General features: G+C 41.3%; 1 protein-coding gene across 1 annotated transcript in view; it reads left to right on the top strand.

The window, feature by feature from the left end:
* The first annotated feature begins 1,799 nt into the window (after positions 1-1,799).
* Positions 1,800-13,410, top strand: part of LOC311137216 (nuclear factor of activated T-cells 5-like) — a 42,618-nt gene continuing 31,007 nt past the window's right edge. Inside the window, exon 1 of the mRNA XM_084171585.1 lies at positions 1,800-1,913. Within this exon, the coding sequence (XP_084027711.1) occupies positions 1,841-1,913 (73 nt within the window). The 5' untranslated portion in view covers positions 1,800-1,840. The remainder of the gene's footprint in view (positions 1,914-13,410) is intronic.

Raw genomic sequence — 13,410 nt, 5'->3', positions numbered from 1 at the left:
CTACAAAAGGGCTTTATTACAGACAGAAATACTCTGTTTCATCAGCTGTCCGGGTGGCTGGTCTCAGATGATCCCGCAGGTGAAGAAGCCGGATGTGGAGATCCTGGGCTGGCGTGGTTACACGTGGTCTGTGGTTGTGAGGCCGGTTGGACATAATGCCAAATTCTCTAAAACGACGTTGGTAGAGAAATTAACATTACATTCTCTGGCAACAGCTCTGGTGGACATTCCTGCAGTCAGCTTGCCAATTGCACTCTCCCTCAAAACTTGAGATATCTGTGGCATTGTGTTGTGTGACAAAACTGCACATTTTAGAGTGGCCTTTTATTGTCCCCAGCACAAGGTGCTCCTGTGTAATGATCATGCTGTTTAATCAGCTTCTTGATATGCCACACCTGTCAGGTGGATTATCTTTGCAAAGGAGAAATGCTCACTAACAGTGATGTAAACAAATGTGTGCACAACATTTGAGAAAAATAAGCTTTTTGTGTGTATGGACAATTTCTGGGATCTTTTATTTCAGCTCATGAAACATGGGACCAACACTTCACATGTTGCATTTATATTTTTGTTCAGTAAACATCATACCTAAAAACACTTTGATTCTAAAGGTAAAAATGTTAGCATGAACAGATAGACTGTCGCATGGAATGTACGTCATGATTATCAGCCGAAGAGATGATTCCAATGGACTTTCTTCAGCTAGCTAACATTAGCTATTTAACCCTGCTTTTATAGCTAAAATGCCGAAACGATGTTGCGTACCATTTTGTTTGAACAATAGTAGGAGAAAATACCACCAAATTAAGTTTAAACTGCCCAAGGACCAGGTTAGACAAACCTCATGCTTTCAGGCTATACGCCGCGATGATGATGGAAAGCTCCGGTTTATCGACACGTGTGTGTTCGAAGCACTTAATTCACGGTAAGTTGCTAGCTAACACTTGTTTGTATCTAACTCGCTATGTGTATTGCCTGTGTAAACTTGGGGATTCTACCATGTAGGTGTAGATTTCGCCATAGGCTACTTTGGGCCATTTGGTAGGGTTGTCTGCACAGCTGGTCTCCGGCAAGTTGAAAGGACATATAGGCAAGCCAACAAGAATCAACTTGTATTTTCTAAATGACCGTTCAAGGGCTGGCAAAGACTGGAAGTAGTTACGCGACATATCTAAGACTAGTGAATTAGATCGAGACTAACTTCTCTCGCTAGCCAGCCATCTAACGTCAGTTAACCGGCGAAAAAGCTAGGGGTAAACAAACAGTGACATAAGTATTATGCGACAGCTTTACTAGCTTTATTGTCAGTGTTAGCAGGTTGGGTAACACAGAGTGGCAGAATAAGTATCATGCAAATAATTTGTTGTTGTGACAGCCAAGTATGTTAATGACACCTGATGCTGCTGAAAACGTTTATTGAAATAACAAAAAAGTGTCAGTAGTTTGCTCAGGATGATGCAAAAGTTAGGCTAATTACATGAGAGTGAAGGGAGTACCCTATGTCTGTACCCTTCTTGGGGGCGTGGTCACGTTAAGCCACGCCTCGCCGTGTGTATCTATACTCCGGTCGCCATATTGGGCTTCATCTACCCCCTTCTCAGTAGGAACTAGGAATTTCCGATAACACGTGAACGCGGCATTAGCATAGCAACTGCGAGTCTGGGCATAAAAGACAACATAACGAACGGTTATCTGTGGCTATTAAACTTTTGTTGCTTAACACTTTATTTGCCCCAGACATATTTTTTTGGTTCATTGCTCACTAACGTTAGCTGGCTGGCTTCGTTCTGATCCATATAGTAGAGGGCGTCTGCTTCGCCTCCCTCCATGAAGCGCTGCGATGCCCTCTGATTTTATATCTCTACTCAGCGCGGATCTCGACCTTAATTCCCCCAAATCTCTTTACTCTAAAGGTAAGACTTGTATACATGTTATGGCATGGCTGCATGTGCATTGTATTGCCATGGTTTTGGACTAGGACTGATGAACGGATAGATCACGGATTATTATCACGTTAGCTAGCAGCTAGCTATGCTTATAGCTAGCTAGTTAACTAGTAATGTGTGCATGATGGACAAACTAGCAGCTAACGTTAGGTAGCAGCAGGAGGCGTGTTGTGTTATTGTTTTCCCCCGGTGCACTCGTGGTTCGGTCCCCCATGACTATGGCATGGTTACAGTATCAAAACGTCAGGTCCAGTTTGCATTGTAACAAACCCCTCCTCGATTGCTTGCTGAATTTGTCACGATTGTTAGCATAGGTTAGCTAGCTACTTAGCTAGCAGTCTTTAGTTAAGCTGTTTAGTTAGCTATCTAGCCAGCAGATCCGGCCCGCTTGTATACAGCTGCACTAGCGTCATACAGGCTTCCTGTGTAATTTAAGGTTGTTTTCAGATGTAGTCCTCTTTAAAATAAACAATCTCAGTCCTCTTTAAAGTGAACTATTGGGTGAAATAAAGCAAAATATCTCAGTTATCTTTGTATTCACACTGCCCTTGCCTTTGAATGAGGACTCAGCTTTCTTGACAGCTCACTTCAACATCTTTGCATTCACATGGCTATGTTCCGAAAGGAACCAAGACCTTTTTCCAACATTCACTCAATGGACTCTGGGTAAATACACAGTGCAGGACAAGTCATACCATCAGAACCTGTTATCGGACAGCCAGGAATGTACCTGCATACATTTTGGAAGCTAATAGTTTACATTTAGTTACAAAATAAGACATACTAATAAAAATCAATATAATATTTACATGTAAAAATGACTGGTAACAGGATAAATGGCAGAAGAATAATTGCAGATTAAATAATGCTTTAATTGAAAAATGTGTACTCAAAATTATACCGCCAACCTGCACATCATATTTTTTTTTAGGTTGTGGGACTAATGTGAGGGGCCTATGGCAGGGGAAATGGTGTTGCAGTAGCCTATAGTGCTTGGTGTAAATAAATTAGAAGTGAACCTGGAGAGTTTGTTGTGTTCACATTGCACTAAAAGAGGGAACCGAACCACAGACTTCAAGTGAACCGAACTCAGAACACCTCTCGAGATTGTCTCAGTTCGGTTCGCTTCGGGGTCTCTTTTGAGGGGTCCGAGTTCTTTTGGCGTGTCTGAGTTCTTTATCTCACACTGAGTTCCCCAAAATTGTCTGAAAGGGACCAAGTGTGAAAACACCCTAAGACACCACAGAGCCAGCGCAAGATATGTCTTGGAAAAAGTTCCCTCAATCCATGGATGAGAAATGCGCTGTACTCTGAATATTCCCATTATCCCAACTGTCACACCAAGAAGATTGAATGACTGCTAGTTTTTAAGTAAACTGCAGTTTTCGTCCTTGTGCTAGATGGCAGAAGCCACAGCAGCCATTATGGAATGACACATGGCGTTGAACAACAAAGGAGCTGATTTGGCTGACACTGCCATTCCAAAATGTCTGCTGTGGTTGCTGCTACACGGACATGCCCGGTGCCTAAATTGATTACGTTTGTTGTGCAGCGAGAGTGGAGTGGAGACAAACAGATTGTCAGTTCAGTTCAGTCAGTTGTCCTGATGAGCCCTTCCCAGCTAGCTAGTTTAGGCTTGTGGCTAGAAACTTCAAGAATTTGAAAGAATTTGGAACTTCTCTGCCAAAATTGGGAATCATTGTTTTATCAGAGTAAACGTAAAAAAAAGTAACAGAGTAAAAAAGTAAAGTTAGACGTTAATGCCGTAGTTATAGTGAAAATCACTATAATAAATGTGCTTTACCTGTCACCCTGGCCTGATATTGGCTACAATATCTAGCTACCTCTCCTTACAGCGACAAGTGGGAGCAAAGGACACTGTGCCCCGTGTTGTCGGCTTGCAGCGCAAACTCTCCCCATTGAGCAGTGTAGACTGTATCACGGCGACCTCCAGATGACTACTACCAATATATCCTATTTGAAATCAAATCAAGTGGGATGATTTTTTTTCATGAGCATGGTCTTATTTCTATTGCAGCATATTGGATGACTCTCATTCATATTCCATTATTCCAGTTCAATGTAACAGCGATAGGTTTAGGCTACTACATGATACTCAAATTTTTACTATACCCCTCATGAGGTTGCTACAACCTAGCCTCGTTTACAACGTAGGTGCACACAGGTCGTGAGACAAATTTGAGGTGACCGACAGTGACATTCAATACCGCCTTGCATACTCTTGCCTGCATCTAGCTGATATAGGGTGTAATCATTAGTCCAACAGTTGCAAACGAGAGATTCTATTGGACAAATTCAGGTATGTTTATCCCCATTTTGTGCCGTTTAAGAAACTTTTTTCAACAGAATCGGCGGAATGAATACACCCCTGATCACGGGTAAAGATTTCACGCTCATAACAGCCACATTGTATTCCTTCTCTTCCCATCGCTTGTGGACTTCAATGCACCACAAATCAGCTGTATGTGACCAGGCAAAAAAGCCTTTCAAAGCCAAACCTCTACAAACTGCCTACATCGTTGTCACCATATTAGCTAAAGTAACGTCATAGTCAGCATAGCTAATAGAACTAACACGTTAGTAAACCCGCTACAATCGTGCAGTAACGTTAGTGTACAGTCAGTAAGCAGTTACACCGGCGGGCCCCGGTGGCAATACATTAGTAATACCAAAGGCTTACCTTGACTTGGAAGAGTTCCAGTGTTGTGTTGGAAAGTCATAGCCAGCTGTTTGAGCAGGGTGTTTCAGTACTCTAAACTAGCTAGCTGCAAATGACAGTCTCTCTCTATTTCTCTCTTGCTTTTCCTTCATTTTGGAATAAATTAATTTGTTCAAAACTCTTCAACTATCGTCTTTCTCTCTTTGAGTCAACTACTCACCACATTTTATACACTGCAGTGCTAGCTAGCTGTAGGTTATGCTTTCAGTACTAGATTAATTCTCTGATCCTTTGATTGGGTGGACAACATGTCAGTTTATGCTACAAGAGCTCTGATAGGCTGGAGGACGTCATAATTACTGTGTAAGTCTATGGAAGGGGGTGAGAACCATGAGCCTCATAGGTTTTGTATTGAAGTCAATGTACCCAGAGGAAGACGGAAGCTAGCTGTCCTCCGGCTACACCATGTTGCTCCTCAATAGAGTGCTGTTGAGGATACTGGAGACCTTCTTTGCAAAATAGTGTGTTTTAATCAGTTATTTGGTGACGTGATTATATTTAGTATAGTTTCATCTAAAAAAGATAACTTTTTAATGTTTTACCATTTTAATTTTTATGAAATTCACTGAAGAGGATGGTCCTCCCCTTCCTCCTCTGTGGAGCCTCCACTGGTTTCAGATGAGTGAAAGTGGCCTTATCTTTGTGTGCTTGCACTTGTCGTGTGGATGTGGGTGTTATTGGCAAGTTCACCTTCATTCATTGGCAGGCCTTGTCAAAAGTGAAGTAGATTGACGTAAAAGTGGAAGGAAGGTTAGATCATGATTTCCTCAGAATTAGTTATATTAAGCATGATGCAGTAGCTATATTATCTAGCTGCTTTGCCAGTTGATGTGGTGGCTGGTGGGTGCTGACTGAGTCATGGCCGACGCAAAGCTGCTCTTGTGATAACACTGTGCTATGAACAGGCTCCATTGTCCTCTCTCTGCTCAGTCCACTACTCCTTCAGTCCAGCTGTGTCTGAATGTGATCAAAGCCTAGGGGGTTTCAGTTTAAAGACCTTCTACAGGTGGCAGATATGGCTGCCTTGCAAAACATTTGAGTAAAAATGTACACTGCGCAGTTGTTATGACGAGTTTTCTGGTATCAAGTAATTCATGATGCAAGAAGATATTTAACACTTAGATGGAGAGTTGATGCAAATTATTTAATAGATACGGTACCGGGTTCGTATAACAAATGGCACGTGCTTTCCCTCGTCATCCGAACTCTGGACAAAGGAAATCTCTCAGTTTATATACTTAATGTTACACGTTTCTTCAACAACATCTGGTAACCTTCAGTGGGCACCCCCCACTCTGATGGTATCACCCTGTACCCAAGTCAGTATATTCCATCTATCAATCATTCTAAAATAAACCCTAGTAAGCTCCCTCGACATAATGGAATCCTTAGCATTCAGACTCTGTGGCACCAAGAGTTACCTAAAATAAATAATAATTAATTAATAATAATTGGTCATTTAGCAGACGCTCTTATCCAGAGCGACTTACAAGAGCAATTAGGGTTAAGTGCCTTGCTCAAGGGCACATCGACAGATTTTTCACCTAGTCGGCTCGGGGATTAGAACCAGCGACCTTTCGGTTACTGGCACAACGCTCTTAACCACTAAGCTACCTGCCGCCCTATCTAACAGATTTAACTTTGTTCATACAACACTATGACAAGACGTTATATCAATCCACCATTTATTTTTATTTTGTTGTATGTAAAATTCCCCTTGTCTAACCTTACTTAAACCCAACAATTCACATAAAACTTCATATCAACTAAAATTTTCCCCAATCAGTAGTATAGATATATGTTTAAAGCCTAAACTAAGCTAGATAACTGAGAATTCATCCCCCTCTACTTTCTATACCTGAATCCAACCAGATTCTCAATATATGTAATCAACAAAGGTATACATTCTCAGTCACCTAGCTCATGCACAATCAAACCTCTATGGACTCAGTCTGAGTAAAAGATCGATACGATTAACTACTATATTCACGCTTAATATCTATGTAGGCAAAACCTCAATTATACATAAGGAAAAATCCCACATAGACCATACAAGAAAAACATACATAAAATGAATGTTGAACATCATGACATCATCCAACCAGATACATTGATTCATGACAATTTCTAAGTTACATGTAAACTACAATATAGGTACAGTGGGTAGAACAAGTATTTGATACACTGCCGATTTTGCAGGTTTTCCTACTTACAAAGCATGTAGAGGTCTGTAATTTTTATCATAGGTACACTTCAACTGTGAGAGACGGAATCTAAAACAAAAATCCAGAAAATCACATTGTATGATTTTAAAGTAATTAACTTGCATTTTATTGCATGACATAAGTATTTGATCACCTACCAACCAGTAAGAATTCCGGCTCTCACAGACCTGTTAGTTTTTCTTTAAGAAGCCCTCCTGTTCTCCACTCATTACCTGTATTAACTGCACCTGTTTGAACTCGTTACCTGTATAAAAGACACCTGTCCACACACTCAATCAAACAGACTCCAACCTCTCCACAATGGCCAAGACCAGAGAGCTGTGTAAGGACATCAGGGATACAGTTGTAGACCTGCACAAGGCTGGGATGGGCTACAGGACAATAGGCAAACAGCTTGGTGAGAAGGCAACAACTGTTGGCGCAATTATTCGAAAATGGAAGAAGTTCAAGATGATGGTCAATCACAATTGGTCTGGGGCTCCATGCAAGATCTCACCTCGTGGGGCATCAATGATCATGAGGAAGGTGAGGGATCAGCCCAAAACTACACGGCAGGACCTGGTCAATGACCTGAAGAGAGCTGGGACCACAGTCTCAAAGAAAACCATTAGTAACACACTACGCCGTCATGGATTAAAATCCTGCAGCGCACGCACGGTCCCCCTGCTCATGCCAGCACATGTCCAGGCCCGTCTGAAGTTTGCCAATGCCCATCGGGATGATCCAGAAGAGGAATGGGAGAAGGTCAAGTGGTCTGATGAGACAAAAATAGAGCTTTTTGGTCTAAACTCCACTCGCCGTGTTTGGAGGAAGAAGAACCCCAAGAACACCATCCCAACCATGAAGCATGGAGGTGGAAACATCATTCTTTGGGGATGCTTTTCTGCAAAGGGGACAGGACGACTGCACCGTATTGAGGGGAGGATGGATGGGGCCATGTATCGCAAGATCTTGGCCAACAACCTCCTTCCCTCAGTGAGAGCATTGAAGATGGGTCGTGGCTGGGTCTTCCAGCATGACAACGACCCGAAACACACAGCCAGGGCAACTAAGGAGTGGCTCCGTAAGAAGCATCTCAAGGTCCTGGAGTGGCCTAGCCAGTCTCCAGACCTGAACCCAATAGAAAATCTTTGGAGGGAGCTGAAAGTCCGTATTGCCCAGCGACAGCCCCGAAACCTGAAGGATCTGGAGAAGGTCTGTATGAAGGAGTCGGCCAAAATCCCTGCTGCAGTGTGTGCAAACCTGGTCAAGACCTACAGGAAACGTATGATCTCTGTAATTGCAAGCAAAGGTTTCTGTACCAAATATTAAGTTCTGCTTTTCTGATGTATCAAATACTTATGTCATTGAATAAAATGCTAATTAATTACTTAAAAATCATACAATGTGATTTTCTGGATTTTTGTTTTAGATTCCGTCTCTCACAGTTGAAGTGTACCTATGATAAAAATTACAGACCTCTACATGCTTTGTAAGTAGGAAAACCTGCAAAATCGGCAGTGTATCAAATACTTGTTCTCCCCACTGTATATGAACATATCCCAATAAAAACTTAATTCTTCATTGTCTTGATTCAGAGGAACCCCAAGCTTTTCTCTGGTCACATCTATAGATGAAGAATTTGTACTTTCCCTCCTTGCATTAATATTGACTGATACATCTCTAGCTGTAATCACTGGCATGTTAGTAATTGTTTGTACAGATCTCAAAATCAATCCCTGAAATATGGGAAAACACCTCTTAACTATGGCTACAATAATTAATATGGCCACTAGGGGACCTAGAATGCTTGCCATCCATGTTCCTATTGAATTACCACTAAAAACCCTAGAAAATACTTCAACAGCATCCAAATTGCTATATCCCCCTAATATTTTTGAATCTCTTTTCGTATTGTTAATTCCATCCTGTATTTCTCTAATATTTCCCATAGCTTTAGTTAAATTCCCAAATCCTTCCTATTCTGATGGCAAGTATGTACAACATGCATCTCCCCCTATAATCGCATACACTCCCCCTTTAGCTCTTGTAATAGCATCCAATGCTATGCGGTTAACAATTGCATATTGTCTAATGAGTGCCATTTCAGACCCAATTGCTTGAAAACCCAAGACTGTTAATAGGTACCATGTTCAACTCTGTTCAACCCTGACTATGTTTCCATAATATGCCTGAGGAGAGATACAAAGGATAACACTCTGGTTTCAGTCACTGATAAATCAGGACAGCCTTGGATTAGTTAGGAGTGAGGAATTCAACCCTAGGTCAGATCAGATAAAGATAGAAAACAAACATTCCTCTTTCACACCCCAAACCCAGTGAGATGAACCAATTAAGTTCTTGCTTAGCGCCACATACAGTGGCGAAAAAAAGTATTTAGTCAGCCACCAATTGTGCAAGTTCTCCCACTTAAAAAGATGAGAGAGGCCTGTAATTTTCATCATAGGTACACGTCAACTATGACAGACAAAATGAGAAAAAAAAATCCAGGAAATCACATTGTATGATTTTTTAATGAATTTATTTGCAAATTATGGTGGAAAATAAGTATTTGGTCAATAAAAAAAGTTTCTCAATACTTTGTTACAAACCCTTTGTTGGCAAAGACACAGGTCAAACGTTTTCTAATAGGTTTTCACACACTGTTGCTGGTATTTTGGCCCATTCCTCCATGCAGATCTCCTCTAGAGCAGTGATGTTTTGGGGCTGTCGCTGGGCAACACGGACTTTCAACTCCCTCCAAAGATTTTCTATGGGGTTGAGATCTGGAGACTGGCTAGGCCACTCCAGGGCCTTGAAATGCTTCTTACGAAGCCACTCCTTCGTTGCCCGGGCGGTGTGTTTGGGATCATTGTCATGCTGAAAAACCCAGCCACGTTTCATCTTCAATGCCCTTGCTGATGGAAGGAGGTTTTCACTCAAAATCTCACGATACATGGCCCCATTCATTCTTTCCTTTACACGGATCAGTCGTCCTGGTCCCTTTGCAGAAAAACAGATGTTTCCACCCCCATGCTTCACAGTAGGTATGGTGTTCTTTGGATGCAACTCAGCATTCTTTGTCCTCCAAACACGACGAGTTGAGTTTTTACCAAAAAGTTCTATTTTGGTTTCATCTGACCATATGACATTCTCCCAATCCTCTTCTGGATCATCCAAATGCACTCTAGCAAACTTCAGACGGGCCTGGACATGTACTGGCTTAAGCAGGGGGACACGTCTGGCACTGCAGAATTTGAGTCCCTGGCGGCGTAGTGTGTTACTGATGGTAGGCTTTGTTACTTTGGTCCCAGCTCTCTGCAGGTCATTCACTAGGTCCCCCCGTGTGGTTCTGGGATTTTTGCTCACCGTTCTTGTGATCATTTTGACCCCACGGGGTGAGATCTTGCGTGGCGCCCCAGATCGAGGGAGATTATCAGTGGTCTGGTATGTCTTCCATTTCCTAATAATTGCTCCCACAGTTGATTTCTTCAAACCAAGCTGCTTACCTATTGCAGATTCAGTCTTCCCAGCCTGGTGCAGGTCTACAATTTTGTTTCTGGTGTCCTTTGACAGTTCTTTGGTCTTGGCCATAGTGGAGCTTGGAGTGTGACTGTTTGAGGTTGTGGACAGGTGTCTTTTATACTGATAACAAGTTCAAACAGGTGCCATTAATACAGGTAACGAGTGGAGGACAGAGGAGCCTCTTAAAGAAGTAGTTACAGGTCTGTGAGAGCCAGTAATCTTGCTTGTTTGTAGGTGACCAAATACTTATTTTCCACCATAATTTGCAAATAAATTCATAAAAAAATCCTACAATGTGATTTTCTGGAGAAAGAAAATCTCAATTTGTCTGTCATAGTTGATGTGTATCTATGATGAAAATTACAGGCCTCTCTCATCTTTTTAAGTGGGAGAACTTGCACAATTGGTGGCTGACTAAATACTTTCCCCCCCCACTGTATGTACTCATCTAAACCTTTCAATGTAAAAATACACATCAATCCCTCATAGGTCTCATATCAATACATCCCAATACTTCAAACATATATAGTTACTACTATATGAATACTGCAACATAAAAATTCAACATGTTCCTGATATAAGACACACTCCTTGCATCAACCTTATATCTTCCAAACAGTAATATAAAAAAATGTATATTCTAAATAAATCATATAAGTGTATCCTAACACATTAAAACTAATGTAGCGTTATTTTAACCATAATATATATTTAAGACATTTATCTTGCGATTGTACCAGCACTACCAGGGCATGCTGAGAATAGTTTCAACATCTTTAGCTCACATAACTTCTTTACCCATATTACAAGTAGTATAACTATCAATATCTAATGCATTAATAGCAGTGTCAACATCTTTAGTTATGAACATATTAATAACTTACTCAAATCCATAAGTAAGCTTACAACTCATAACTGTAATCCAATTAATTATCCTAAAACAAATTTAGAATGACAATTCTTAGTGATTCACATTGGTCCTATCACTCAAAGTTAAAACCCTCAACTTAGCACCCATGAGACTGGCAGAATGTACATTTATATTAACATACAGTATAACTATCCATAATTCTCGTATTACCTTCCTCATCACGAGAATAACTACAGATCATTATCACAATGCATTCTTAGTCCAAATTACTATAAATTTAGCAGTGTATATACCTTCTACATCAACCTCATACCCAAATTATCAAATTTAGAGAAGTCCAAATTAATTATAGACACAGCTGACCAACCCCAGTCCTTCCCCGGCACTCAATCTTCTGGCATTTCATTATGTTCTTCAGGTAGCTTTATATTTCAACTTGAATTGCCCATAACAATGTCCCAATTTCAATGTCTCATCCGAGCAGCTACCATCTCTACCCCCCATTCTGTCTCGTCCATTTGCCAACCAGTATACCAACAACATGAGAAATGTTGTATTTGAACGGATCTCTCTCCATCCTCACTCCCCGTGGACTCCTGTCACACTCCACATGGACTCCTGTCACACTCCACATGGACTCCTGTCACACTCCAGCGAGACACACTCCAGCGAGAAAAGCATGAGATAAAAAACAGTTGATAGCTTCCATTGGATGTTGTACATCGGTTGCAGGTAGAAGTGGTGCTGTACAGTAACGTCTTCAACGCCTTTGTTGCTCATCTTCAGCCGGTTTAGACGTTTTTTTTTAGGTTCACACCGTTCTTGACCGAATTATCCCTGCTATGCATTCCAGACACCATCTGTAGTTACCTCGAGAGAGGACAGATCATAACAGTAGCTGAGTTAATTTCTAATCCAAGAAATCCATGTAAGCATTGACTATATGACAATTTATTATGTTTTTACCAATTTTTACTAATACACTCTCCTTATCACCCTATCGAATCAGCCAGAGCATGTAGCTCATCAGTAGCCTTCCCATTGTCATCCTTATCTCCCTCATCTCTAGGTCGGCGGTTTCCTCATGGTACTCTGGTACAGTGGTTTAGATGATACCAGGTCGATCTCCCCTCTATCCATACAGCCGTTGGTGTAGCCTGGATGACGATGTATGGGCCCTTTTTAGCTCGGAATCTTCTTCCGTCACTAGGGTCTCCGATCAGGTAGAGTCCCTCTCAATCCACCAACATCGGTCTGTGGAGTGTGTCCTTCTGGCAGCGTACCAATAGGGAAGCTGAGAGTCACTGCTGCAAAGACACACAGACAGACACAAAAGAAAACAATTATCCTCTTCTGGGGTTGGACCTCTCCTACAGTGAGACACCTGGATCTAGGTATCTGTCTCTGTTACTTTCCCCTCCATCGAAGTAGCCAGCAACACCTAGTACTGACCTCCTGTAATCCTTTACCGCCACAAAGCCTCCAGGGTGCAGAAAATGCTCAGATTCTCCTGCTAGGTTGGGCAGATTTGCCTTCACCCGTGGGAACAAAGTCTTAAAAACATTGTTAGGTGATACACAGTATGCTACTATACCATGTCTTCTTATCAGTCAGGAGAAGCCTTGAGATTAGGAAGTGCACATCCTTACAGCTCATTGTAGTCCACTAGTTTCATAGACAGGCCTCCTCTACAACCTGCCTCCTACCACAAATACACTTGCACATAAAACATTTAATCTAACCCATAACACATTAATTACTACTGCTCATATTCTTAATACAATTTGCCTATTTACCAAAAAGGCCCATTTGACCAGTACTTCCCCCCTTTGGACACATGACTCACATCGTGATTCATGCGTTCAAAAAACAAAACAACAACATTGCATGTTAAACCAAAATATTAAATTAAAATGACAACCTTTGATAATACCTTAACTTAATTGTATCCCATAAGGTAATTCAAGAATAGTAAAATTGACTAGCGACAGGTATCCATCATTCAGGGATAGCACTCTCTCCCTGTCCTTGTCATGGTCCGAATCATATATATAGGACTATTGCCAAATTATAAACTTCTTCATAATTATCATTGATTATATAACCCTCAACGCGGTATAATAA

This window comes from Coregonus lavaretus (genome assembly GCF_964263955.1).
Source record: "Coregonus lavaretus genome assembly, chromosome: 11".
Lineage (NCBI taxonomy): Eukaryota > Metazoa > Chordata > Actinopteri > Salmoniformes > Salmonidae > Coregonus > Coregonus lavaretus.
Note: the sequence above shows the minus strand (reverse complement) of the source record. Positions and strands in the feature narration are given on the sequence as shown.